Here is a 27,845-nt window from a genome sequence, read left to right as displayed (position 1 = left end):
GCAACAATTATAACGTGCAGACTATTCAAAGCATAATTCAATTGATTTAGCACAAACTATTAACTCTGGAGCTCTGAGGCCTCAGGCCAGTGTGGTTGATAGGCCAGCCTTGTCTAGCGTTGCATAGTGATCTCATTAAGTTAAAATCTGTCTTCTCAAATTGCTTTCCATATTTAAAAAAATCCTCACTATTTAACAGTGACACACAGTGTATGTCTCAACTTTTAATTGCAACTAAATAATTATTAGACTGAAATGTTTTAGATATCTTGTAAATCAATTAATACTCTTACTCTTATTAATACACACCACAAGTTTATTTACCCAAGATACTGTCAGTGTTTGACTGAACCAAACACAATTCGGCTCTAGAGATAAGATTTCCCTTTCTAAGTAAAGATTTTACATTTTTTATTGTGCGTTGTTCCTGTTTTTGTGATATATATAATGTAATGTCTATTATGTACTAATAAATATATATATACTAAATATATACAAATAAACAGACCAAAGAGTAAGACTTGTATTTGGTTTATTTATCATTCACAGACAGAAATGCATTCTTACTCCTGGGTTAATATTGCACAATAGATTACATTAATACTAGAGGTTCCTTTTCAAAAATACATACAATATGTGTGAGCAAAGAGGAGCGCTGTAACTCTATAGTGAGGAAGTGGTTGCAACAATCACATTAAAGCAGCAGCAGCAGCAGCATAGAGAGGGCGCACATAGTGGAGCTATTCAATAGCACAATGATGGACTTTTACATCAGGATCTCTGATTTCTCCCAGTGATTATCACATAGCCATAATGTTGTACTTTAATATAATATCTACTGGCGTTTAAAGGAAGAGGTGACAGGAGTAGACTCAACCCCAGATGCAGGGCGTCGGGCAGATACATTGGCTCCTAGCCGCCGGGGACTTGATCACCAGATCCTTGATGATCTCCACTGTGCCAAACAAGGGGAACAGCTTCTCATCGAAGCTCTCGTTGTAGGTGTAAATATGGAAGTGCTTGTCCACGTCATAGAAGGACAGCTGGCCGCGGTCGTAGTCGACGTAGACGCCCACCTTGCGGGGGATGAGGCCGGGCGGCAGGGCGGTGTACGGCACCGTCAGGGCCTTCAGCTCGGTGCCCCTCTCCAGCCGCAGGCTCAGGTAACCGTTATCTGTGTTCAGGGACTTGAAGCCTTTCCTCAGGGCCGACTCTTTGGCCACGCCCAGCCTCCAGTCCCGCTCGCCCACCTCCACCTCCCAGTAGTGGCGGCCGGAGGCGAAGCCCTCCATCCCCACAGCGCACCACCAGCCGTCGAAGCGTTGGTGGTAGTTGGGAATATCCTTCCTCTCAAAGCCACAGCGCATCCTCTTCTCGTCAGTGGAGATGAGCAGGTCGGGGTTGGCTGTGTCCAGGTCCAGAGTCACCTCCACTAGAGAGAAAAGTGACATGGATTACATTAATCGTGACACCAGACAGGTTCTTCAGAGATTATACATATATGCTAATGCTATTAATGCTGTACCTGCTGCATCTGAGATCCAGTCCCACACTGTAAAAAACAACAACAGGGCTTTAGTCATAAGAGATGTTTGTCTAACAGTGTAAATGTAACAAATAATGATTTGGTCAGTAGATACAGGCTGTTAAACCAGTATGAAAGTTTTTTTCATGCCTACAATTAAATATATTTCTATTAAAGCAATATACTCGACAACACCCTCAGTCAGAGTGTAACTTGAAAGCAGTGCAGCCGTTGTATGTAATGGTTTTAAGCGCATGCTGATACAAAGCATATCACTCACCTGGTTGAGGAATGTAGGATATGGCACCTGGATGGAGAAAGTAACAGGCTCATCAGGAAGGGAAAGTCTTCAGATTTATATCAACATTTAACTTGATTCAGTTTTGCTTTACATACCAATCGTCTGCGTCTTCTGCTTCCACATGAGCCACTGCTGCGGTATGGTGTCCTACAAGAACACACCAAAGGAGCTCTGTGTCACACAATAAACACAACGAGTGAAGCGGACTCTGTGAATTACGACATGGACTTCTACCTTATCTGGGCGCTGCACTATTAAAGTCCAAAACACCAGCTCCATGGCACTCAGCAGATTGGGTGCGCGGCCCCAACGCCAGGCTGACTGCAGGTCCTCCAGAACCTTTGCCACAGGCTCCCCGGGCCACACACTTTGCTGCAGTAACAGTAATAATAAGCGTTGTTTATTTATGGAGCAGCTTTCATAACCACCAAATGCAGCTCAGAGGTCTTCACAAGAGCAACAAATCAATAACACAGGTATTTATAACATTGGACACAAGAAGCAAAAATAATAAAATCCCCACATATAGAGATATAAGAGAGGATAATGGAACAGCCCACCTCAGGCTGAGCTCGCAGGTCCCTGATCCAGTTGAGGATCACGGTTTTGGCCTCCAGCAGGTCCTGCTCGTTAATCATATCGGGCTGTTTGACCTCTTCCACCTCTGGCCAGCCGTCCGTCTGCATGGGCCTCTTCTGCACACAGAATCACCCAAACCATGAGTGGCAAAACCTCCACACACCTTCAGTAAGTATTGTCCTGTTCTCTCCCTCTGGAGATGGGTCATTCTCTCAGATACGCACCTTGCTCTCCAGCATGGAGGCCCACTGGAGGGTGAAGGCCCTGCAGAGAGAGCTGGGCCAGATGTCCTCAAGATTCCAGATGTTCTCCAGGACCGCGGACCTCTGCAGATGCAACACGGAGAGACAAGAAGTCAGTCTGTGGTCACTGCTGGACAGGTGAGGCTGAGATGCACTTCCTCCTCAAATGTAATACACTCGGTGAAATAAGGAACATTTATTTAGACAAATTCAACTCTGAAACCCCAGATTTCAAAGAGTTTAATGACCTCTCAAAATAAAAAAAATAGTCCTGGGAGAATGACACAACGCATATATATATATATATATATATATATATATATATATATATATATATATATATATATATATATATATATATATATATATATATATAATTCAGTATTTTACTGTTTATCATTTATATTACTTGTTTAGATTTTTGACTGTGTCTCTTGTGTGCACTTTACCCTGTTTGCTGCTGTAATACTGAAATTTCCCCACTGCGGGACTAATAAAGTAACATCTAATCTAATTTAATATCTCGCTGCTCAGTATATATTAACATGCCCCAACCTGAGTGAATGACCTAAACACACACACACACACACACATAATTCTAATACGATATATATGTATATATATATATATATATATATATATATATATATATATATATATATATATATATATATATATTATTTTATAACAATTGCCAATAAAGCCACATTTAATTGAATTGACAAGAGAGCGTGTAGCACCCTTTGTGCTCCTCGCTCTATTCCCAAGTCAGACAGAACTATTTCTAGTGTCATGAGGGGTTTCTTACCTGGCATACTCGGCTTAGATCTCTAGCCAGATCCACAACGAACAGCTGATCCTCATCCAGAGGCTCCCTCTTCTCAATATTTGCTCTCTTGTGTGATTCCTGCAGGAAGATTAAAAATTAAAGGATTTTTTTGTGAGAAAAGAGTTTGGAAAGGGAGGAGTTCTCAGCACAGAAATAAGGACATTTGGAGGACATTAGTGCTGCTTTAGCCTTAGAGTAATGACGTCAGAGTAGGGACGGTTAATCAGCCTGATCAAAATGCACATGGTGGCTCTGTTCCTGTCAGCAGAGAAGAGAAGACACCCCTCCCTCCCAGACTCTCAGAGACGCTCTCTTGTTGAATTAAGCCGTGCAGTCACGTGGGAACAAAAACCGTTGTCATGTCAACTGTCTGCATCAGTATCAAGGTGACCCAAAACAACAGGTTTGCACATTAAACACACAATGTTTGTTTGTTTTTATTGTGCACCAGAACGTGTCTTACCTTAATCTTGGCCGTAAAGTTTTTGGCCGGCTCCACCATGAAGTGAAAACACTGCATCATCTTGGCCGGCTTGTAGTAAGAGTCCTAGTGAATAAACACAAATATGTTAATATAGTTAAGACATTATCTATCATCAAAAACTCCATTTGTTCTCGTTTGCAGCCTGAACACTTTGACCCAGGACATTACACGTTACACGGTTATATCTGAGATTAACAGTGGTGGAATGAACTCAGAACTTTTTAGAATTTGACATACTTTTACTTTACATGATATTTTATGACATTTAATGTTCTTCTACTCCACTACATCTATTTAAAACGTATATTTACTTGTTACTTTTTACATTAACAAGCACATTATGTGTTTCATAAGATACTGTATCCGTATACTATAGCCAGTAAAACTGGCTCCATGTTGATGAAGTACAACATTAAGATGCTCTTACATTAAATAATTGGTAACAAAAAACAAATAATATTTTGTTCTATAATAATTAACACTTTGAATGTAGCCATGCTGCATAATGAGTACTTTTGATACTTAAATTAACAAACCATTTCAGGGTCAAATCTTGACATTGAAGCCTAAATGCATTTTTTGTCTTTTTTGTCTGTGAGATTTGAGATAAATGTAAACATTGCTAATGTTTCCATCAAAAACACCAGTATGTCATAAACCATTAAACATGTGAGGGAAGTTCTCTTGGCCATGAGTGATCTGATCACAGCATCTTATCTAAAGAGAGGGATGTCGTGTCCTCGGCTCCAGCAGCTGTTACTAAACAGGTAAAGTTAATAAAGTCAAATATTAGTCTTTCAGGTCCTCGTATTGGAGGCCGGAACACATAAATGAATCATTGACTGGAGCAGAATCGAACACTGGGAGCAGGCGGGCTGAAACGTGACTGGCCCTGCACACTTCCCCAGCTGCCAGTGGGAGAGTGTCCTTGTCAGTCTCTCTCTTTTCTGTCCTCCGCTCTCACTTTCTCTCCATCGTCATCTGCAGAGAAATGCACCAGCTCAGTCTGTGTCTGTCTGTCTGGCACTGAAGCTGCCTGGATGACCAGTTCAAACTGGTTTGCATGCCGACCCAGACTGAGGATGATGTGGGTGAATGCACTGGCATCAAGAAAAAGTTGTTATTGCATGTTTATCCACAGCTGGTTTGTTTATTAATTAAGTTATGCAGGTTAATTATCAAAGCAATGAATGTGTGCAGCACAAAGCTGCAGCACTCAGGTATTTGTACATACAGTGTGTGTTGCAATACATGTATGCAGTAATTACAAGTCATAGTAAGCTGAAGGCAAAAAATATTAAACTCAATTTCAAAAAAATATAAATAAGTGAAAGCTATTTGGAATTGCAGAGACTGAAGTCAAGCTGCAGGCTGATTGAGACGGAAATGCTCCTTTTAGAAAGGATTATCAGTGTCGTGGGAAAACATGACGGTGCAGTTTCTGCAGCGTGAGAGCGACAGTTCGAGGCCAGCTGATGCTGCGCATGAGGTAAACACACCTGCCGCGTGACTTTGCGGCAAATCTATTTCATCGCTGCAGTTACACTCCCTGTGCACGCGGATCGGATACTTATCTGCAGCCGTGCACGCAACAGAGCGACATCATTAATACATTTATGCTGGTAATGTCATGTAACGCTACTGCAGTGCGGACGTGCACAACAACACAAATAGCACACACGGTCGGTAACGTGCACGTGAGGCACGAGCCTACCTTTCTCCTCAGAAGTTTAGTAAACAAGTTTTCTTGTCTTCCCTTGAACGCGAGCAGCCGTCCGTGTCTGGAGGAGGACGCGTGCGGACTGTGCTGCAGTGTCTGACCTTGTTTACATGCCAGACTGGCAGTCGGCTGCTCGGGCAGGTTCGGGTTTCTCCGTCAGTGACGAACGAGGTTGTCCGGCGGACAAAGCGCGCCGCCATGTTTGTAAGGTGAACGTTTATGACGCTGCTACTGACGTAGGTTTGCCTTTTGGTAAACACGTGTTTTTTAGCGGTTATATATTATATTTTTACTATTGCCTACTTCTTTTTTAATGTTGAGGTACTGCATTATATTTTAGTTAACATGGTCCATTATAGAGTATGACCCGCCTAACAGTTATAAAGTTGTTAAAATGAGTTCCTTCTCTGTCAGATACAACATTAAAATGCTTCTTACATGTGTATTCATAAGTGACAATAATCCTGTAATATATATATTATTATAACATGCTGCGTCATACAGACTATAAGCTCAATGCAGGACTTTAGCTTGTAGAATATTACACTGTTTTATTTCTTCTTCAATTGCGTAATTGATCAGAATACTAATAATAATAGCAGAGAGACTTGATGGTATTTTAAATGCAGACCTGTTACATGTTCACAGTGCTGTGCACTTAGATTGCAACTTAATGATCATAGACTTGAACATTTTAAAGTGTTGAGACTTTAACTCAAAATAAAGAAACATTTGACCAGAGATTTCTTTTTAAAGACACAATTTATGGGCTAATTTGAGACTCCTGTTTAATAAGTGAGACTTTAGAGTTTCTCAAACAGAGGTGTCTTTGTCTTTTTCAGCCAGAGGGGTCGACTGGTGACACTATTCTGACCTCGACTGGGCTTTTCACTGAAATGACTATTAACATCAAACACGGTCATATGATCCAATGTTGATATAAATATATATTTACGTCAGAACATACTGCCCACAACCGGCTTTTCTTGATTCACTGAGAACAAAATACACATTGTTGATTTTAACAGTATTCAATACTCTCAGTACTCTCAAACGTTTCTCATACATATATACACATTTCATCTTTTATTTCCTGATAATTTATATTAATGAGACACATTTCTGATAATGTGCACTCTCATTATTACATTACTGCAGTTTGTGTTTTAATCTTAATAGCAGCTCATGAGCTAAAGGAAAATGTAAAAAAAAAACATTCACAAAGCTTCAATTAAAATCCGGGTGAATCAAGAGGCAGGCAATTCTCTGCAGATTAATTTAGGAATAATGAAAGCAAAGTAAAAGTTTCCTTTCCGTCACGCCAAGTACATAGTCATGGAAATATAACTACACTGGCAAAGGACAGCCTCACTGTGTTTAGCTCTGCAGCCGTTTGTAATTATAGATATTTATATTCTTATTAAATATTCATTATGTGCTATTGCTGTGTAAGAATAGTCCGGTATCAACTAACAAAAAAAGAAAGGATTTATTACATTTGTTTTCAGAAATAATAAAGTGGAGTCACTCTTTTTTCTTCAATAAATGCAACATGACAATGTGCACAACAAACATTTGGCATGTGTGCATGTAGCAAAAAAATAACCTGTGATAAAGGACAACTAAGCAGGTCTCGATAAGGAATTAGGGATGCACTGATGCTGATATCAGTCCGATACTCAAATAACTTGTTCTCTGTCACAGTATCTGGCATTGAACAGCATTATTTTAATAAATTCAGTACATTTATGTATTTGTTTGTGACATTCTGCATCAAGTTAGTAAAACAATGTTTAACTCAAGGCTGATGTTGCCTTACATAACAAGTCACTTATTCCACACAGTGAGACATACAAGGTGTTCATGAAACACTGGCATCAGATCTATACTCGCTATCGAATGACTCCCAAAGACAAAGTGTTGTTATCGGGATTGAAAAAGCCGGATCGTTGCATCCCTACAAGGAACTTGTTGTTTTCATTTGGTAACCGCTCCTCTTCCCTCTGCTCCTCGAAGCCTTCTGGAGAACAGAACAAATCAATATGTCTACCAGCTATAAATAAGAGTCCCATCTGCCTTAAAAGAACAACTAGGCATGGTAAAAAAAAAAAAAACAGGGTAAAAGTGGTAAAAAAAAGAAACCCATCTGTCTTATTATAACTTCATGAAGGCACTCTCATCAGCACCTTTTCTTCCCTCTCGCAGGCTGCACCAGGTGCTTCGTGGCAGTGTGGCTCAGCCTCGGCAGCTAGAGAAACAAATAGGTGTCTGACAACATTACAAACCTGACAATGAGTCTCTGGCTCAGGAACAGCACAATACAAGAGAAGACAGGGGTTCACTGACAGTATAATCAACATAGTAAATAGTGGTTCTCTTTTTGGCATGTGGTAGTCCACGGCTTTCTTCTTCAAGGTGTACCAGCCACCTCAGAAATCATTAATGTCCAGTGATTCTCAGGATGACAGTGTGAAAGTGTTTTCAACATTCAAATGTGCCGAGCCATAGCTGTCGTCTCCCGAAGCTCCTCTTTGGTTGCTCCTCCGTCTTCCGTCTCTCAACATAAACGCCTGTCTTAAAGTCTTGAGGTATCTGAATCAGCTCAAGTGAAGGATCCAGTCTTTTCTTTTTTGGTAACTTCCTCTAAAGCTTTCACATTCATCATTGGGAAGCTGGCTCAGTAATCAGTCACACAGGTAGAACATTGCTGTTGGCGTCACAGCTGATAGGCCTGGAGCCGGTGTAGATACTCTGAGGAGGGGAGGCGTCCAGACCGGATGAGAGGATGTCGTACGGCAGCTCCGCAGAGTGCCGGATGCTCTCTTCATATGTAGGAGGAGGCTGTCGGAAATGAGTAAGAACAAGATGGATGTTCATTTAGTTATGTTGTAGCATTGAGGTCATTAGTGGTGGTGTTGTCCTGGACAAAATTTATATTCTGGACCCCTCATGTCTGTGAATATAAGGAGGACAAACATCTCCCAATACAATGTAGTCCAATACAACACCACCTTTGACTACGACAATGCCACCAAACACTGAGCATGGTCATCTGCGTAAAGATAGACATCAAAGCAGAGCTGTTGTAATTGAATGGCATTAGATTGCACAGGTGTACCTAATAAAGTGGTCACTCTGTGTGCATATTCAATGCAAAGCTTTGGATCGAATGGTGTTATTTAAATTTTTTTGACAAAATAGGATACGTTGAAGATTCCTCCAGCACAGCAAGGAGAAAACCTTAAAGCTGCAACAGGTGTACTGCAGATAAAAATGCTAAATAATGGCAAATAAAAGTGCTAGAGGAAACTGTCCTTGCTACTTATATTATTATAATAAATAAACTTAACACAATCTACACAAGTCAGAAACAGTACAACCACTAAAGGTGATAACTGCAAAATGATCCAGAGGAGACAGACAATGTTTTTCCTGCAGGATGAAAGTGTTAGAAAACACCCTGAGGTCTGATATCCATCCTTGAAAATAAGTGGATCATGTTGGTATTTACTCTCCGAATTAATCTCCACGTCAGTCGCCTGGAACTTCTTTTTTATCCAGTGCATTATCTTTCTGATCACATCTGGCTGATTCCCTTTAACCGACTGGGACTTCTTATCTTTTAATTGCTTGGGGACCCTCAGGCGACAGGAGCAACCCCACAACCCTGCCCTCTGTGTGACACACACACACACACCAGGCCGCTAAGTTTTACTACCATGTCCACAGGACAGACAGGGGCCGATATTAAGAGGCCATCAGTTCAACTTTAGTTAGGGGGAGGGAGACTTTTCAGTGACTGGTGATGGGTTGTCTGGAAAGTACCGTGTGTGCCTTCTTTGTGTGCGTATATATGTGTGTGTGTGTGTGTGTGTGTGTGTGAGTGTGTGTGTGAGCGAAAGATGGGCCGCCATGCTAAGGATTGTTTAATTAAGGAAAAAAAGGGAAGGTCAAAGCAGAAAAAAAGCAGCAGAAGACAGGAGCACAAAGCTGCATTCTCGTGCACTGTTTGCACTCGGGATGCTGGCTTTAATTGTGTTTGATGTGCCTCGTACTCATTACCATGTTTGCTCAAGCGTTGCCCGAGTCAAAAGCTCAGCGAAAGATCAACTCGGTAAAACCTTGAAACGCGGCCGGCAGCACAATTCGGAAAAGCGAGCGCGAGATGAGCTGATAGTGAATCCTGTTTACTGCACTCTGAATGCCGTCTAATCTTTGAAAAAGCTCTTGTTACAATATTGTATGACAGCGTGGTCATAATAGAAAGAGCCTGCTTCTTATTATCTCCGTCCATTGTGAGGCTGCACGTGAGGGGCCTCCATAATAAGATGAGTTTATATGAGATTTAGCGTTCCTCAAACTGTAATAGGAGTTCAAAATCTTCTCCGTTCCCAGGCTCAACAACAGCACCTGAACAGACTTCATTGTCAACGCATGTGTGACTGTATCAAGCGCCGGGTCACAGTCCTGATTCCCTAATTTAGCTGACCTCAGTCACAATGGGTCCATTGAGGCCGAAGCGGTCCGCGATCATCATGTGGATCTGCCTCTGGCGGTCCTTCTTTCGGACGCTCTCGTAGGAGGGGAGCCTCGGCAGGGGGGCCTCCAGTGTGGGCAGACTGTAGCTGGAGGGCAGGCCCACGTAGAACAGCTGACCCGCCTGCTGAGACACACACACACAGGCCCCGACACAAGAGGGACACTCATGAGTGACACTCGTGAGGGACGGGAAACAGAAGCTCTCAAGTCATTGAAAACGTCCCCTCAGAGGCGAGTGCTGCCTGATGTCCCCCAGTGATGTTGACAGTGAACATAGGAGAGGGACGAGAGATGCTTTGAGCGGCTGGCTCGCTCACCTGAGTGTTGTTGTCGTCCGGGATCTGAGTCGGCTCCAGACAGGGAGATCCCACCAGCGTCTGCCTGCTGCTGTAGTACTGGGGAAGAGCATCCTGTGAAACAAGCAGTCACAACTGGAACAAGTGTGTCTCAGAAAGCAGAGCATTTAGAGTTGTCCTGCTGCAATTAGTCAAAAACACACTCCTTTCAGCATGTTCATGCCTTGTTTAATCACTGTAGACACTGCCTGGTTTAGCGATGCCATAAATGATCTAATCAATACGGAGCCCGCCCTCCCATTTCCGTGCCTCCTCCCAGTCCCACCCATTCTAAAACATGACTTGTTACAGGGTTTCACTGTATGAAGGGCAATCCTGAAGAAAAAGACGGCAAGGAAAACTCTGTAATTGCCTGGAGTCTAAATGAGTCTCCTTTGTGTGCAGAACAAAGTGATGTCCTACTGTGGCACCGGGGTCCCTCGGCAACAAACCACACCGTGTGGTCTCCCCCTTGTAACTGCAGCAGGTACCTCCTAACGAGCACACTCCAATGCACATTATGGCCTCGTATGTCATTCGGGCCGACATTACAACAAAAGTCAATTTGTCGCCTGGGTTGGATTTAAATCCAGCGTGAGGATGAGAGGTGTTGGGATAGCTTTTTATATTGTAGCTGAGGAGCTTTCCTCTGACTAAGAAGCAAAAAAAGTCTAAAAAGTTGTGTTGAAAAACATCAGATTCATCATTTTCCCAGGCTAGTTAATATAAACAATGACATCACTCACACTTAGAGTGACGCAAACTAACGACCTTTGCCATAATCCTCCCCTCGTTTCAGAGAGAGACTGGCACCACTAAAAAAAGTGATGTCAAAGGTCACTTTCCCCTCACTGGTTTGTACTTTTAAGAAGCAAAAAAACTCCTCAAGGAAGGAAAAAAAGGAGACTTGTCCTTTTGTCGCCTGCCATTTATTCAGCCAGTGTGAAAAAGCACAACCGTGTAAAATCAGTGTTGAAATCGGGGGAGGACCCCAGCGGCAGTGTGCCTTTTCCACCGCCGCAAACTAAAGGAGATCCATTGTCCCCCTTGTGTCCCCAACACCCACAGTGGGGTCGGCCCACTATTCATGCTGCAAACTGAAGCAGGGAAAGGTATGTGACGATGAAGTTGAAGACATGAAATGTCCCACAGGGGCACAATGGAAGTGTTTGTGTGTGTGTGTGTGTGTGTGTGTGTGTGTGTGTGTGTGTGTGTGTGTGTGTGTGTGTGTGTGTGTGTGTGTGTGTGTGTGTGTGTGTGTGTCATTGTCGGTATGACGAACCTTAACTTTCTGTCTTCTTTTAATAAAAACAACACAAAGCCTTTTCAGTTTCAGGATATGATTGACTCTTGAGCGTATTAATTATCCCACAGCAAATGATATTAACTCTGAAACAAAGACTCTGCCTGTCAAGTGTATTTCAGAAGTGAACTGATCGTAAGTTCAGGCTGTTTTATAAGCCACGTTGTGTACACACACGGCTGTAACTAAGGCCACAGTGTACCAGTGAAACCAGTTAGCTCCTTAAATGGGACAACAGGACTCCTCCAATACAACTGAGCCGAGCTTCCTGTCGGTTGAAGGGGGAGGTATGAGTCGCGTCTCTGCAAACCAAAGATAACACTCAAACTTCCCCCCCGGGACTCACGGAGGTGAGAAACAAGTCAGAAAGAGGAAGCAGAGAGAATGAGCCTCCAAGGACAAGTTACCTCTGTGTTTACGTTTTCCCTTTCAGCTTCATTCAGACAGTTAACTTCTTTTTACACTGAGAGATTTGGGATGTTTGATGTGTACAAAAATAGATTCACAATGACATCAAATGCCACAAACTCCCTTAAAAACCTTCAAGATTAGGTGGTTTCGCATCACCTGCTATGCCGACGTGAGCATCTAAATCTGATTTGCAGTGATTTCATTACGCTGGTGCTGAAGTAGCGTCAATATGCGGGTAAGTGCTAATTCTGTCCGATTCCATTAGAGTTACTGTGGCAGATATTTCTGGAGGGCCGCAAACTCAACTGAAGCAAATCCACCGCCTGACAATGATCATATCAGGTTTATTGTGTAGTCCTTTTCCCACAGCCATGCAAATTGAATCTGACACTTTGTAATGGTGCGACACTGAGTGTCTTTGAGTCCTCTCTCTCTCTCTCTCTCTCTCTCTGTCTCTCTCTCTGTCTCTCTCTGTCTCTCTCTGTCTCTCTCTCTCTCTGTCTCTCTCTCTCTCTCTCTCCAGTGTGACCTCAGGATCAGAACTGAGCATACCAGCCACTTTAGAACAAAAAAGAGAAAAGGGCACTTTCTCCCGTTTGTTGTTTCTCTTACCATATCTGCATGTGGCCCCTGATAGGAGCGGAGTTTGCAGCACTGAAGATCCTTCCGATAAATGATGGACAGCAGCATCACAATAATCACAAAGAACACCAGAGAGGAAACTGTTTGAAAAGCAGGAGAGATGGAAATGTTTGTTCATCGCTGTTTGTTTTCTGGCTGGAAAACAACTCGTAAAAAGAACTGTTTTGTCCTTTTTAGCACGTCCAATCTGTGAATTTGGTTAAATGTAGTGAGCTGAACCACTTTGAGTTTTGACTGACAGTTTCTTCTGTTTGAAAACTTAAAAGTATAATTTATCCTCTTTGGCTCGAGCTGTCTATCAAAAACAATGACAGCTGGAACATAATAGACTAATAAATATGTAATTAATTATAGTACAGAGCGATACATCAAATTAGCTGTTATCTACAGAAGGAAATGATCCAGTAACCTTTATCACAATGCTGCAACATGGCGAGATGAAGTGCAAATATCCAGGAAGCAGACAATTTAAAATCACTTTCCAAAAACAGATGTATTCTTTCACAAAATATGCCATCTTCATAATATGTTTAAGACTTAACTTACAGGATGCAGCGACCACTGTGAGCTGATCCGAGGTCAGCTGTGAGGAGGGGATGGTCGGACTTGCAGTTGTGGACATTTCTTCCGTGTAAACGGTTAAAGTCCCATTGAGAAATCCTCCTGAACTCATCAGGCTCAACACAAAGGCTCTCATCTTCCCAGAGAAGGAACCGGAGAGCGGCTCTGCGAGCTCCTCTTCATCGTCTGCTCGGTCCCGGACAGCGCGTGTGATAGACGTACATGCACGAGAGGGGATGAAACTCTCCGCTCGGTAAACATGGCACAGCGTGCGTGAAGCGCGTGAAGGCGCACCGACGCTCCTCTCCCCACCGCGTGACGTCGCTCTGGCTCCGCGCAGCAGCCACCAGATTTATCACGACTGCTCCCGGAAAACACGGCAACGTATCACGTCTCACAAGCCGATCGCAAACAGTCCGAATGATGTTTGTAGAGTAAAGTAAGACAGCACGCGGCTTCCTCCGCCTGCTCCGTGGCGTCCAGACCAGATTAACGCACCGGATGCCTGCGCTGGAGGCCCGTTCCCTTGGAGACGCCGGGGGTCCCGTCCCGAGATGATTTCTAAACAGACAAAGAGACTAAATGTGGTGTTACTATTCATGGAGGGGAAACTTCTTTTTTTCACTTGTATATATTATAATAATTGTGACAAATGAATGTGCAGGAGGCACTGATTCTAAAAAATGACGATAATGAAGAAAGAACAATAAATAAGAGGGATGAAGATCAACATTATAAACCAATAACTTTAAATAAGGATACAAAAATAGATTAGACATATTGGTCGCTCATGTGACCAGGCTGGATTTATTAAGGATTATCTGGCCCACCTCATCAGTCTGTACTTTGAATGCGGAGGAAATCCTTTGACACGGTGTTCTCAACATACTGACTTTGATCCAGCCTTTATGAACTGGATCCATATGCTATATTATATATGGACTAAAGGCAGCAGGGAGAAGGAAGTCAGCTGTAACTTGAGCCTGATAAGAAGATGTTGGCTACTCCAACAAAATGAGAGTTAGAAGTATGGTTATATGGTCGCATGTATATATAAAACATAACATTGTTATTGTGGATTATTTTCTTCTTTACTGTTTTTATTACTGTGTTTTGTACTGTTTATTTATATTTTTTTAAAAAAAAATTTAAATTTGACTATATGTCTCGTGTGTGCACTGCTGCTGTAATCCTGCAATTTCCCCACTGCGGGACTAATAAAGGATTATTTTATTTTATCTCATCTTCATAAACCCAGTATATTTTTTGTTTTAAGTCTGCATTTAACTGGAGAAGACGAACTCGGTGGGAATATGTGATGATAAGAGGGATACATCAAATATGTGAATGTGTCACAAGAAGAAGAAAAAAAGTCAAAATATATATTTGTTTAAACACACAGGCTAAACTTTGCAGCAACCTGAGGATGGCGAGCTCCGTCGCGAGCGCGCGCAGTTTAGAATGCGCCGTGCACGCGCCCCTCGTCAACCGGAGTCGAAAAAATGGTGGCCAGCGACCGAGTACAGAAGCTGCTCCGGCGATACAAACTAGCTATCGCCGCCGCGCTCACCATCCTCCTGGTCCAGGGGCTAGTGGTCTGGAGCCTGAGGAGTCTGGAGGAGGGCGAGGCAGAGGTGAGTCTCGGTCCGCGCGACCGTCGGTGACGCGGCGGTGTCTTCCGTGGAGCTAACCGCTAAGTTAGCGCGCGGCTCGCTGAGTGTTGTGATACGGGAGCGCGAGCCCATGCTAGCGACGCTCCGAAACATTTCGGTAACGTTACAACCGGACCAGCTCTGTCTGCCTGTCTCTCTGCCTGCCTTTCTGTCTGTCTGTCACCGACTACGACACCAGACTAGTACCGTTTACTTTACAACTATGAAACTACCGTTATTTGATAGAACTCGTTTCATTGCTGTTAACTTCACTTTTGGGGGACAGTCACTGACGTCACGTTTCTTTTTGAGTCAAAAGACGGAGAGACAGGCGAAACGGTGCCAGTGTTACACATCTGAGAGTAACAGGGCGTCTATGGAGTGATGCAACCTCCTTTAGGAACAAGTGGAAGTTATGATTCATAAACTCCATCATGAACTGTGCATTGCTCTGAGCTGAGGTATCCAAATATCTGCTCCACTTGTTTGTGTTTGGACCCACCAGAGAATGGTTTCCCTGTGGGGCGGGCTGCTCTTTCTCTGTGACCTTCACTAAGCTCTGGATCTTGCAGAGGGAGCACACGGCCCAGGGATAACGGTGAAAGTTGAGCCACGACGTGCCACTGAAACCATTAATTTAACATGAGCAGGATCCACCGTGGGAAGCTTATCTCAGCGTGTCCCTCGCACACCTGGAACGCTCTGCCTCGAGCCACCGCCGGGTCCCGGTCTGCCTCTAAATAAGGCGAAGGGGGTTTGTTAGCAGATGGGACTGTGCTCGTACAGGAGTCTGTTTTTCTTTTGAGGCGCACCAATGCTGAGCATCACCGGAATGCAAGCTGAAACCTGAGTTGGGAACGGTGCTGAAACCCGATCACGACATTTAACAAGTGTGTATAATATCCCTCCCAACATGGACAGAGTGTAGATCAGCGCCTGGAGGGTGAAGTAATGCTTCAATAGAGGAAAGAAGTTTTACACGGAGATCATGGTTCTGCTGTCAGTGCCAATCCACTTAACCCTTGTGTTGTCTTGGGGTCAAAATGACCCATCAACACACATACATATACACTCGTACACGGGTCATTTTGACCCCAAGACAACACAAGGGTTCAACACAAAGATAACTCTGTCGGTGCCTGACGGTTATTCATTCTAAATGAGTGAAGTAATCCATTTCCTTTGGACTCACTTTGACATTGTGGCACAACGTGTGACGTGTCATTCATTGCATTGCAGACGCAATATTCCTGTTGGATTCAGTCACCTGTTTGCTTTATGAGCCTATGGGCTTTCTGCTCCCTCATCAGGTGCATTCAGGCTTCAACACGCTTCAGCAGAGATGCCAATAAAATGTCTATCGGGGTCTGTGGTTAACTTTAGATGACCTCTGACTGTAAAGGAGCAGTCGTATATACACACACAATCCCATCACAACTGCACACGATGTCTGCTGTCCAGCGTTTCAGCTCAAACTGAAAAACTGTTTCCAAACTGTGTCTCTCGAAATGGAACAATTTAAAGTTGAAAGCAGGTCTCGTTCAGTCTTCGTGAAACTCTGGCTTCAGTAATGTGACACTCTGCTCGGTGCACACGTCAGCCTGATATGAAACTATGTTGGCAGACGTCGATGCACATGTCAGCGCACTGCGTCTTTGCATGTTTGACTGAAAAAGAAATGCAGAATCAAATTTCATGCGGAAGAATGCATATGAATCTTCCCTGTGCAGCTGAACGGTGCATGTTCAGTCAGGGAGGCTCGTGAACGAGAGCGGCTGGACTCGTCCACGCTGTGTGACCACCTTGGTTTATATATTTAAAGCCCTTGAAGGAGGGGAAAGGACTGAGGACAGAAGAAGAGGAAGACAAAGAAGAGGAAGAGGACTGCCATCCTCGTGTCACCCTCTGCTCGCCTGTGCTCTCCCACAGAGCCGAGCGTCTCGCTGCTGCTGCTTCCCGCTTCAGCAGATGGCGACGCCGATATGGTTTCACTCCACTTTAATTGGAAACTAAAGAGGCCTTTGAATCAATAAATTTTTTGACACGGTGGTGTTAATTAAAAGCTGTGAAAAAACAAGCGATAAGGAAAATTGAAACATTAGCCCCATGCTGCGCGCTTGTCTTCCGTGTGAGAACATTTACTCTTGAGGACGGAAATATCCGTCAGTGTCGGCTGGCAGATGATGTTCACGCTAGTGTTTTTTTTTATATTAATACATCAGCGATGAGCCACCAGAGAAAGAAAATGTACCGGCATTGTTGGAGGAAATGGGAAATCAATTTTGGGACTTTGGTGCTGAGAACAAAAGTTGTTACCCTAATTATGTGTTTCTTTAGCATAAAGCAGGAAACTAACTTTCTGGTTTAGGAGACGTCTGGACCGCAGCAGGGTTCTGCTGAAAGCTGACAATAACCAGGCTCCTCAAGTGCATGTAAACTCACTGAAAGAGGCCTGCACTGTGACCGGGCTTCACAATGCTTCTTACTGTAATGGTTTGAGAGTGCAGTTGGCCATCATAGCAGCCTCTGCTGTGTTGGTTGGCACTGTATTGCGGCACCAGTCCCTCTCCTGTTCCCAGCGTCTCTGGGCTGGCGGCTCGGCATGCCGCGTTCTGCCATACCGTCTGACAAGAGGCGGAAAGCTCTCGGCCCACTCGCTGTTCTCCTTCCTCTTCTCCGAGCGCACATTTTGAAGGGCCTTTTGTGGAATCCAGTAATCTGGTGTGCCAAAGCTGTGATGCTGTTTGGCGAGAAGATTTTAAAATGGCTAACGTCCAGTTTTTCTTTTCTTTTTTTCTTCTTCAAAGCCGGGCTTTTTGAAGGTGTGATTTGTGCTCCAGTGAAGCTGATTCTCTCCATACACTTGAATTGGAATTATTTGTATGCTTTGGATATTGAAATGGCAGGAATACACCCATATAATGTTGGTTGTCGTGTATCCGACTGGGTCCTTATTACAGTGCCTCACTGACACCGACCTAAAATGTTTACAAAAGATACTTTGAACTAATATTCTATTGGAGGAACACAACACACCCCTCTGAATTGATCTTCCCCTTTATGGCTGGTTTTCACTGAATGAACTGTATGACAAATGCTCTCTGGACCTAATGCCTCCTCTGGGGATGTTACTTCCTGTCAAAGCTTCCGGTTATGGGACATTTGAACAATTTTATTAAAGCAGATATACTGGAAGAAGATCATATCTTGACATTTTAAAGTTTAGAAAGTCTCGAAGGATGATTTTGAGATGCAAATCTCATACAAAAGTGATGCAGCCATGATGAAATGAAGATCTATTAATTATAAAAACGTTAAAAAATAATGATACCGAGCTGGGTCAAATCCTGTGTTCGCCTCAAGCAAAGGGCATGGATGCAATATCTGTCTTCAGTGACAGTGAGTCTGACTTCTCATATCCGTTAAAACGATGTGTTGAAATGAGAGCTCTGCGGTTAATTGTTTAACTTATGAAGTAACATTTCACGTCACATGTTTGACCTGCTGCAGAATAATGAGTTTTACAAGATGTTTTCCTCTGGCAGAGTGCTATATTCCCAGTATTTACCCCTCTGATATGAGTGCATAATTTCTCGCACAAACATGCATACACATGCAGTAAAAACAAAAGTCGCTATCTGATAAGGATTCCCTGTTCAACCTCCTACATGTCTGAGGTTTCATGCTCAGTTTCCGTGTTCGTGTCTGCAACGCGTGACGACATTTGTATGCATTCTTCCTGCATTTTTTTCTGCCAGAGGGTGCAGACAAAGGTTGGTTGAGGTCTCTACAGTAAATCACTGGAGTGTGTGTGTGTGTGTGTGTGTGTGTGTGTGTGTGTGTGTGTGTGTGCGTGTGCGTGCGTCTATCCCAAACTGTGCTTTTTGCAGATTAGCTTCACAAAAAGGCAGAGGCTGAGCTAAAAATAACCGAGATCAGAGAAATGAAAAAAAGACAATACACGTAAACACATCCTTCCCTCTGGGGCTCTTTCATCTGTTGTCTTAGTGGTGGTCTTGGTTTACCTCTTGTTATTCCTGGATTGTAAATCAACGTCTCCTCCCACTAATGTTTGTCCAAGATGTTCTCAGTAATAACTCTGGATTCAACCCCTCCACCCTTTCTCTTTCCCGCTGTCTCCTCTCTCTCCTCAGAGGAAAACACGACGGTCTAAGCTGCCTGACCACAACAGCCAGGACCTCAAAAGAGACGCCTCCGTTTGGGAGAAACAAAACTCTTTGTCGGGGAGGAACAGGGGCAGATGGAGCGGCAGGTCGGAGAGGACGGGGGGCACGGCAGCCAGCGCGCTGAGGAGAGGCACCAGTCGCAAAGGGGAAAAGCCCGGCGTCCGGCTGAAGTCTCCCCAGGAGCGGGGCATGGCGGGACTGGACGGCGCGGTCCTCCACGACCTGTCCAGTAGCCGTAACTTCAGCGAGACCCGAGGTGGAGCCGACGGGGCGGCCAAGTTGCCGGCTGTCGCCGTGCTGGGGGAGCCGGGCAGCGTGGACGGGGCGCACCAGGCGCCCAGCAGCGACTTTGCGCCCAAATGCGACATCGGAGGCAAGGACGCGCTGTCCGCCCTCCATCGCGCCGGGTCACAGCAGTGCAGACAGGAGATCGCCAACATCGTGTGTCAGCATCAGGCCGGGAAGCTCATGCCAGACGCGCTGCCTCAGTTCTGCCCGCAGCTCGGTGAGAACACGTGCACAGATAGCGCGGTCACGAGACCGCTGAACATTTATGCGCGTCATTTTCCCCCACGGACAGATTTCCATTTGGAACACTTCTCATTACCAAATCTTCTCGAATGTTCGTGATTTTTGTAGTCGGGTTTGTTTTCTCAATCCTTTACATTATCATACCGTCTCTTTTATATAAATCCTTCATGACAATTATCTTCATTTATAAAATTATATTTACAAATATAATATTTTTATTTGGAGATCTGGTGGTTTACATACTTGAGAACAACAGTTTTTGAAGTCAGTAGGATTTGTTGCTTCGTTTGCACACCAAGTACGGGTCAGACGTCACAGGCAGACAATCGTTTGTGAACACAGTTGGTTCATGTGTTAGAGGGAAAATGTTAAATAAGAAGATGACAAGGCAATCCTATATATTTCACACGTGAACTATTCTGCTAACCTGCTAAAATCACCTTCTATCCATCGAACAGTCGAGTTTTTATTCTTTGAAACTCTCATAGTCCCTACTGATTCAGTCCTGTATGTGTCCGTCCTCTTTGGCCAGGTTTATCAAACCAGGTGCAGGCGTTTGGCGAGCTGGACAACAGCCTGTCCAAAGCGGAGAGCCCCGTCCGAGTGGCTTTCGTTCTGATGGTCCACGGCCGAGCTGTACGGCAGCTCAAGCGCCTCATCAAAGCCATATATCACCGTGACCACTACTACTACATCCACGTGGACAAGGTAAGCCCTAAGAGGTGCCTTGGCCACCAAACCGTCTCTATAGCATGTACATGGCATCACAGTCGCCCTCGCTTGCACACCGACAGCACAATCCTGCATGATAGAAATATCCAGATGAGAGAATTAATTCTTCTACTTTAAACCTGAAGCTGGTTCCTGCTGGTGATTCAAGCTTATTGTTTATTTATGGTTATGCTGAACATTGAAGAGCGTATTTGGCTCCCTGCTTGGTTCTGGCTTTACTGAGCTGACAAATGCTTTTACCGGTTAGGTCTTCTTGCATTATGAAGGTTAAATATACCCCGTGGGTCTCACAGTGTGGTAAAGGGGATTAGCCTGGATAGGGTGAAGTATTCTTAGGGGCTGGATTTAGTGCAGGAAAAGTCTGCTATCCTGTGCAGCTAGAAGACAGGAAGACAAATGTACGGCTGACTGGCGATACCGAGGCACAGACCTCAGGTGTGTTCAGCGCCGACAGCGGAGAAGCCGGCTCCTGTCATCAGTGCACCTGCGTAGCCTGGAAAGGTTGTTGAGTCCCATGGAGTCGCTCTGTTCTGCTGCCAAAGGACGGCGGAGAGGCTCACTGGAGGCAGTGATGAAGAGGTAGTCGCTGGAACTGACAGACACCGTCTCAGGCTCTATTTATCACTGAGGCCAAAGCCTGTTCTGTGAAACCGGTCAGGTTGTACCCGAGTCAGTCTGCCAGCTCCTCTGCACTCCGTGATGTTTACACGGGAGGACTGTGAGTTTAGGACTTTCTGTTGCTGTGGTCTCCAGGATCACCACAGTCCTGGCTCAATTAAGACTTGTCCACAAATGGCCACAGTTTATTTAACTCAGGACGGAGTCGGTTGCACACCGTTTATGCTTCACTAAACAAAACAATTGGACAAAGTGTGTTTTTCTTTTAAACTGCCCATTTATCGCTTTAGGACCTTTTTTATTAGCCGTGTTCATTTGCAAACAGGCTGCTTGTTAATGAGTTGGTAATTAATCTAATTAAAAGGAAATTGAACAAAAGATGTTGTGGAGCTCCAGAGCTTTGGCTTCCTGCGATCATCAGACTCGTAGCTACATCTCTCACCACTTTGAATGTCCGAGTACAGTTTGACAGCTGCTTGGCTCTTTGACTTCCTCTATCTCGTCCTTTAATCCCTCAAGTTTGACCACTGTTTGACTGAGTAGTATCCTTTAAGCTGAGTTCATCTTAGGTCTGTTCTTCACCTAATGCCACTTTTGAAAAGGAAAGAGAGAAGAAAAAAAGGCAAAAATAGCTAATTTCTTGTTCCTCTATCATCGTGGTGACCCACAATGCAAAGCACCATGTGGCTGTTCAGCTCCCATCAAATTCTCTTTCAACACGAGCCAGCGTTGTGTGGTTGTCTGGGCTCGGTGGCAGCTGCAGATCTGTGGGAACCACATTATCGTTGATTACCGTGATGCAGAAACTCCGTTTTCATTAATTTACCGGTTTGACCTTTTTGCTTTGAAACCCTGCAGCGGTCCGGGTACTTGCACCGGGAGGTCCTGCAGATTGCGCAGCAGTACCCAAACATCCGAGCCACGCCTTGGCGGATGGTCACCATCTGGGGTGGTGCCAGCCTCCTGAAGGCTTATCTACGCAGCATGCAGGACCTGCTCTCCATGCTGGATTGGAAGTGGGATTTTTTCATCAATCTCAGCGCCACAGATTTCCCCACCAGGTCAGCAGATTGACATCACTGTGATGCATTTCCCCTTTTGTTTTGGTTGATGCTGCAAACCAAACTCCATCCAAGTGTTAAATACCGTTTTTCCAGTGCAAATACTGGTGTTGTGCATCAGAGCCATGACGACATTTCCAGCATGTGTTGATTATTTCATCATTGCGCCCTTTCAGTGGTTGTTTAATGTTTCAATAGAGCGTTGAGATTGATTCCTTTGCTGACCGTCTGACTGTAAAATTAGCAGCAGCCACATGAAAAGAACAGTCTGGAAGCAGCATGAAATGGATTGTCTTCTCCACCGAATCACAGAGCTGGCAGTAAATAGTCATCTTCCTCGCTGATCAGTTTTTGCTGGATTTCTGTGGCTGCTTTGATTGGTTGGATGCACACAGACAATTCTCCGTCAACAGAAATCCTGTCTAAGGCAGCTCATCTCGCTCATGGATTTTCTCAGACGGCGCCAGGCCCGAGCCAGGGTTTTATTTCTCAAAAGAACCTTCTTGAAATCTCTTTTTTACTTTGTTGAACAAACCCCTCTTCCTTTTCAATTCTCACCGTATTCTCAACGCCTTCCTGCAGGACCAACGATGAACTGGTGAAGTTCCTGTCGCAGCAAAGGGACAAGAACTTCCTCAAGTCCCACGGGAGAGAGAACGCCCGGTGAGTTTGCCAGCTGTAAGACACAGACCAGCAAAAAAAAAAGAAGCAACATTTGGTTGGAGTTTGCTTCAATACGATTTTTAGACAGGAATTGTCAATTTATGGCGAGCCAGTAGAGATATTCCAGGGAGTCGGCAGCAGCCAATGAGACCAATTAAGAAAGCATTTAAAACTGCTGCTGATATCACACGCGAGGCAATGAGCATCATGATGATCTGGCTCCTCAATGGTGGAATGAGCTCGCCATTGACAGCAGGACAGCCGAAAGTCTCTAAATCTTAAAAACACATCTTTTCCGACTATACCTTGAATAAAGAAAGTAGCACTTTAATAGCACTTACTGATAGCAGTTTGTAGTTTGGCTTTCTTGAAGAAATTGTACTTTCTTGATTTTTGTTCTGAGTTTGTAGTCATGGTTGAATGCACTTATTTCAAGTCGCTTTGGATAAAAGCGTCAGCCCAAATGAAATGTAATGATTTGTTACTTCACACAGCGATGGTTTGTTTCAGCACCACAACGTCGTTCTATCTAAACCGTGCTCTGTCTCCGTCGAAGGTTTATCAAGAAGCAGGGCCTCGACCGTCTCTTCCACGAGTGCGACAACCACATGTGGCGTCTCGGCGAGCGCAGCATCCCCAACGGCCTCGAGGTCTCAGGTGGCTCTGATTGGTTTGCGCTCACCCGCCGCTTCGTCGAATACGTCATCAACTCCCAGGATGACCTGGTGGCAGGGCTGAAGCAGTTCTATTCCTACGCTCTGCTCCCCGCTGAGGTAAGTAAAGCCTACGGTGGTCTGTTTATCTCCCGTAGTTGAGAGAGACAGTTTGATATACAGGCGTGTCTCAGGCCTGTCCTCCCCTGCCAACTCAGAAGAGCCCAGCAGCGGAGATAATGTAATACTTTAAGCTCCCGGGCGCAGCGTGCAGCAGAGGTGCCAGACGAGAGAAGGGTTCATGTGAGTTTATCTCACTGTGTGGTTTAGAGTCTCAGAGGAGGTGCAGAGGTTTGTTCCCTGTTGTTTGGGGCCACAGAGGCGTGACCTTTTGCATTTTAGAGCCAGTGGATACAAACTGTTCGTACTCGTCTTTGACCGCTTACAGTATCTTCACAGCCTGTGTTGCACTGCACAGCATAACAAGTGTTTTCTCTCCTGCTTCTTTCTAGTCCTTCTTCCACACGGTGCTCGGTAACAGTCACATGTGTGACACCCTGGTGGACAACAACCTGCGCGTCACCAACTGGAACCGTAAGCTGGGCTGTAAATGCCAGTACAAGCACATTGTCGACTGGTGTGGCTGCTCTCCCAATGATTTCAAACCACAAGACCTCATCCGGATCCAGGTGAGGCGGCCAGTGGCAGAATAACAACAGTTTTTTTTTTTTTTTTTTTTAAACCTTGCTCGTAGTTTCCCAGTCTCTCGTGTTTTTTATTTGCACCAATTTGGTTCTGTGTCTCAAAGGCTTTTTTCGGGGGTTCTTCTCCGTTTTTCCCCACAGCAATTGACCCGTCCGACATTCTTTGCACGCAAGTTTGAGTCGTCGGTGAACCAGGAGGCCATCGACATCCTGGACACTCACCTGTATGGCCAGTACGCTCCGGGCATCGTTGCCATTAAGGCGTACTGGGAAAGCCTGTTTGAGCAGTTGGATGGCGTGGGCTCGCTCAGTGACGCGGCGCTCACCGCTTACACTGCTTTCATTCGTCTCGGCCTCAAGAATCTGGCAACTACTCAGAGCAACGTGGAGGCCTGCAGGTCCGTAGACACGGTTTACTTATTTATTTTGTTGGGGGATCTGTAAATGATAAAACAATCTATTTCTTTGCTGAATATAATAATCTCCTCTGTGTGATTTTCTCCACTCACTGCAGGTTCGAACCAGTAGGCTACCCTCTATTGGTACACATGTACTTTTATGACGACCGTTTCCAAGGATATCTGGTGCGTCAGGAAGTCCAGGCTGCGGGTTCAAAGGTCAGGGAGACGCTGGAGATGTGGGCGGTGCCCCAAGCCACGCTTGTGCTGGAGACAAACCTGAAGGAGTTTGAAAGGCTCAAGAACCTGGAAGTAAGAAACACTTCTTGTCTAAAGACGACGAGGATTCTTCATCATCATCATTGTGCAAACCTTTAATATCAAGGTACCTTTTAAGAAAACTGCTTCACAGGAAGATTTTCTTCCTGATATGGAAGAATTGGCTTTTATCAGGGCTTAATCTGACCAAAACTCAACTTTGAAGTTTAATTAGCTTTTTAAAAATATGTTAATTTTGGGAGGCAAGCCAGAGCAGAAAGTGCGAACATATTCTCTCTCCTTTTCCTCCAATAAAACATGGAAGTCAAAGACATAGGAGGCATTGTATGTATCGCTGTTTTGTGTCACATCATCCTTTGCTGCTTCAGGACTCTGAGACTCAGATTCCTTTTGTCTTCCTCCCTGGCAGATCGGCACAGACTGGGATCCGAAAGAGAGAATCTTTCGTAACTTCGGCGGCGTGATCGGCCCTTTGAATGAACCACTGGCGGTCCAGAAGTGGGCCCGCGGGCCCAACCTCACAGCCACTATCGTGTGGATTGACCCAGCTCTGGTAGTGGCAGCGTCTTATGACATTTCCGTGGATGTGGATGCGGAGTACACTCAGTACAAGCCGTCGCTGCAGCGCCCCCTGCGGCCCGGCACCTGGACAGTGCGGGTGTTAAAACAGTGGGAGCCTGTGGCAGAAGTTCGCTTCCTTGTCATGCCCTTAACCTTCAAAGACAAGGAGCCGCTACGCAAAGGTGAGACGTGGACACAGAGCGTTTAATTGTCATTATGCGAGTCTAAAGGATAAAGCAGGGGATATTCTATATCTTTCTTATTGTCAACAATTCCCATGAAATATAAAGTGCTACTACTCGACATATCTAATTTGTCTGTGGTACTCCGCCCATTTAATCCAACTGAAGACATACATCTTGACAAATTATTTCCAGATATATATCTTGTATCTTAATGTTATTCAATCCGAATAAAGGCCGACTCCAGATTCAGTTGTGTGTTTGTTGTGGATTAAGTATTTCCGGCTGCAGAGCAGTGTATGCAGGATTGATCCACAATAAGCTGCACTGCCTGTGTTCACGGTAATGATCCTGAACATGTGTGTTTTAAGTAGCTTTTGGACAACAGCAGAGCTTTATAGCAAAGAGAAATAAACTACAGGCTTTGCTCTTTTCATGGGATTGTTGATGATAAGATGCAGTGTAGAATATCACTGCACTAGTTTATGGTTTAAAGTTTAGTTGGAAAGTTTCATTCTTTAAAAACGTATTTCCCCCTTTCAATTTCTCTTTGTGTGTGTGTGTGAATGTCCGCTCCAGAAGAGGACGGCTGGCTCCATGCGGGTCCTCCAGGGAACCTGTACCTGGAGCAGAGCTTCCAGCAGCTGAGCTCGGTGCTGAAGCTGCCGCCCCAGGAGCCGGCCCTGCAAGAGGCCCAGCGCAAAGCCCAGCTGGTGGGTCGGCCCCTTGAAGCGTGGGTGGACAGCAGCATCGGGACCTTCTGGGGCACAGGCGGTCTGTGCGCCACGGAGTCGTCCTCTTGCCCGGCCATGGGGCCGTGCTCCAAGACCTCCTGGAGCTCCCTGTCCCCGGACCCCAAGTCTGAACTGGGCCCGGTCAAAAGCGACGGCAGGATCAGGTAGCCCCCGGTAGAGGAGACACCGTAGACTTCAACACATACGCGGGAAGACTGAGAGAGAGCTGCAGCTGCACTGGAGAGCCTCAAGAGAACCAGTGTGAACCGGATGTCGTCTCAGCGCTCAAGGGCACATAAACAAACGGATCTTCCTGCACTGAGGAGTCGAGACATTCTCAGCGAAGTGGTGTTACAGACTTAAAAGAGGAGGATGCGACTGCTGGAAATTTGCACATAGACGTCTGCAAGCGAAAAGACTCGTGTCATTGTTTGCCGAAAGGTGACGAGGATGTATTGTTTTTATTTTCCTGGCACACTGGTTGCCAGTCAGGGTCGGAGTCTGGGGGAAACAGCACCTCTGTGCATGTTTGAACTGTTCGGGCGCACAGTTTTCAATTTCTTTCCGCTTTTAAAGAATCGGGAAGCAGTTGTCAAAACTCGACGACAGGCTCTTCTTCATTTCAAGGGCGCGCGGAGCCTCTGAATGATATTATTGTGCTTATTTTGAAGCATTGTTGTTACGGAAGCCGACGGATGAAGTGCACTTTACTGTCAGACGATAATGTTAAACAGAGGTCACTCGGTTACAGTGTGAGGAGCAGAAGTTAAAGGGTCATGGATACGGTCACGTCACTTTCATTTCACAGGAGACTAAACCTGCACAGACACGTCGCTAAATACGTTGGTACCTGTGTGAGGAACAGATAAGATAGTGTAGAGAGAGCTTTTCAATTTTAGTTGGTTTTACTGTGACATATCATTGAACATGTGTTTATTAATGTATTTGTTTTTGTCTGTTAGTTCTCTGAGCTGGCGGTAAAGTGTTAAAGTTGTCTTTTGATGTCCACTATTGCAACAATACAAATAGTATTCTGGTCAGAAGAAGACAGCTGCAAGGCGGCAGATAGCCGGGTTACATTCAAAATGCCCTTGAAACGCACGACGAAACAATCTCAACTCGAAACATCCTGCGATAGTTTTATGGCAACAATCGCCACCTGCTGATGAAGGCCGTTAATCGTGGAAACCTTCAGGACAAGCGAGTTGTTAGATCTTAAGTAGAGGTTGTTTTGTCAGCTGTTGTTTTCAAGTTCAAGATCGAACTGTCCGAGTCAAATCTTCTGGAATTAATTGTTGAGCTTTTTTTTTTTGGTTCCAGAATTCTTTTATTTAACGCCAACTTCACGAGATAAAACTTTAAAGGAATAGTTTTAGTTGCTTTCTTATCCAGAGTTAAATGAGAAGATTGGTACTCCTC

At 44.8% G+C, this 27,845-nt stretch overlaps 2 protein-coding genes across 2 annotated transcripts; one reads left to right on the top strand and one right to left on the bottom strand.

The window, feature by feature from the left end:
- Positions 1-549: 549 nt before the first annotated feature.
- On the bottom strand, positions 550-4,231 carry LOC306749928 (butyrophilin subfamily 3 member A3). Its single transcript, XM_079233283.1, has 9 exons — positions 3,940-4,231; positions 3,456-3,554; positions 2,630-2,731; positions 2,387-2,521; positions 2,061-2,198; positions 1,922-1,973; positions 1,806-1,832; positions 1,526-1,552; positions 550-1,432 (listed from the first exon to the last, which is right to left on the bottom strand). The coding sequence occupies exons 1-9, from the start codon at positions 3,997-3,999 to the stop codon at positions 873-875; spliced, it is 1,200 nt and encodes a 399-aa protein (XP_079089409.1). The 5' UTR covers positions 4,000-4,231; the 3' UTR covers positions 550-872.
- Positions 4,232-14,964: 10,733 nt separating this feature from the next.
- On the top strand, positions 14,965-26,594 carry xylt2 (xylosyltransferase II; the record flags this gene model as incomplete). The annotated part of the gene is made up of 11 exons (XM_079233302.1): positions 14,965-15,105; positions 19,278-19,815; positions 20,374-20,549; positions 22,050-22,252; positions 22,835-22,915; positions 23,472-23,688; positions 24,081-24,257; positions 24,414-24,670; positions 24,787-24,982; positions 25,359-25,692; positions 26,272-26,594. The coding sequence occupies exons 1-11, from the start codon at positions 14,974-14,976 to the stop codon at positions 26,592-26,594; spliced, it is 2,634 nt and encodes an 877-aa protein (XP_079089428.1). The 5' UTR covers positions 14,965-14,973.
- Positions 26,595-27,845: the final 1,251 nt, after the last annotated feature.

This window comes from Taurulus bubalis, assembly GCF_910589615.1.
Source record: "Taurulus bubalis genome assembly, chromosome: 17".
Classification (NCBI taxonomy): domain Eukaryota; kingdom Metazoa; phylum Chordata; class Actinopteri; order Perciformes; family Cottidae; genus Taurulus; species Taurulus bubalis.
The sequence above is the reverse complement of the archived record's forward strand: the minus strand, read 5'-3'. Positions and strand labels throughout refer to the sequence as shown.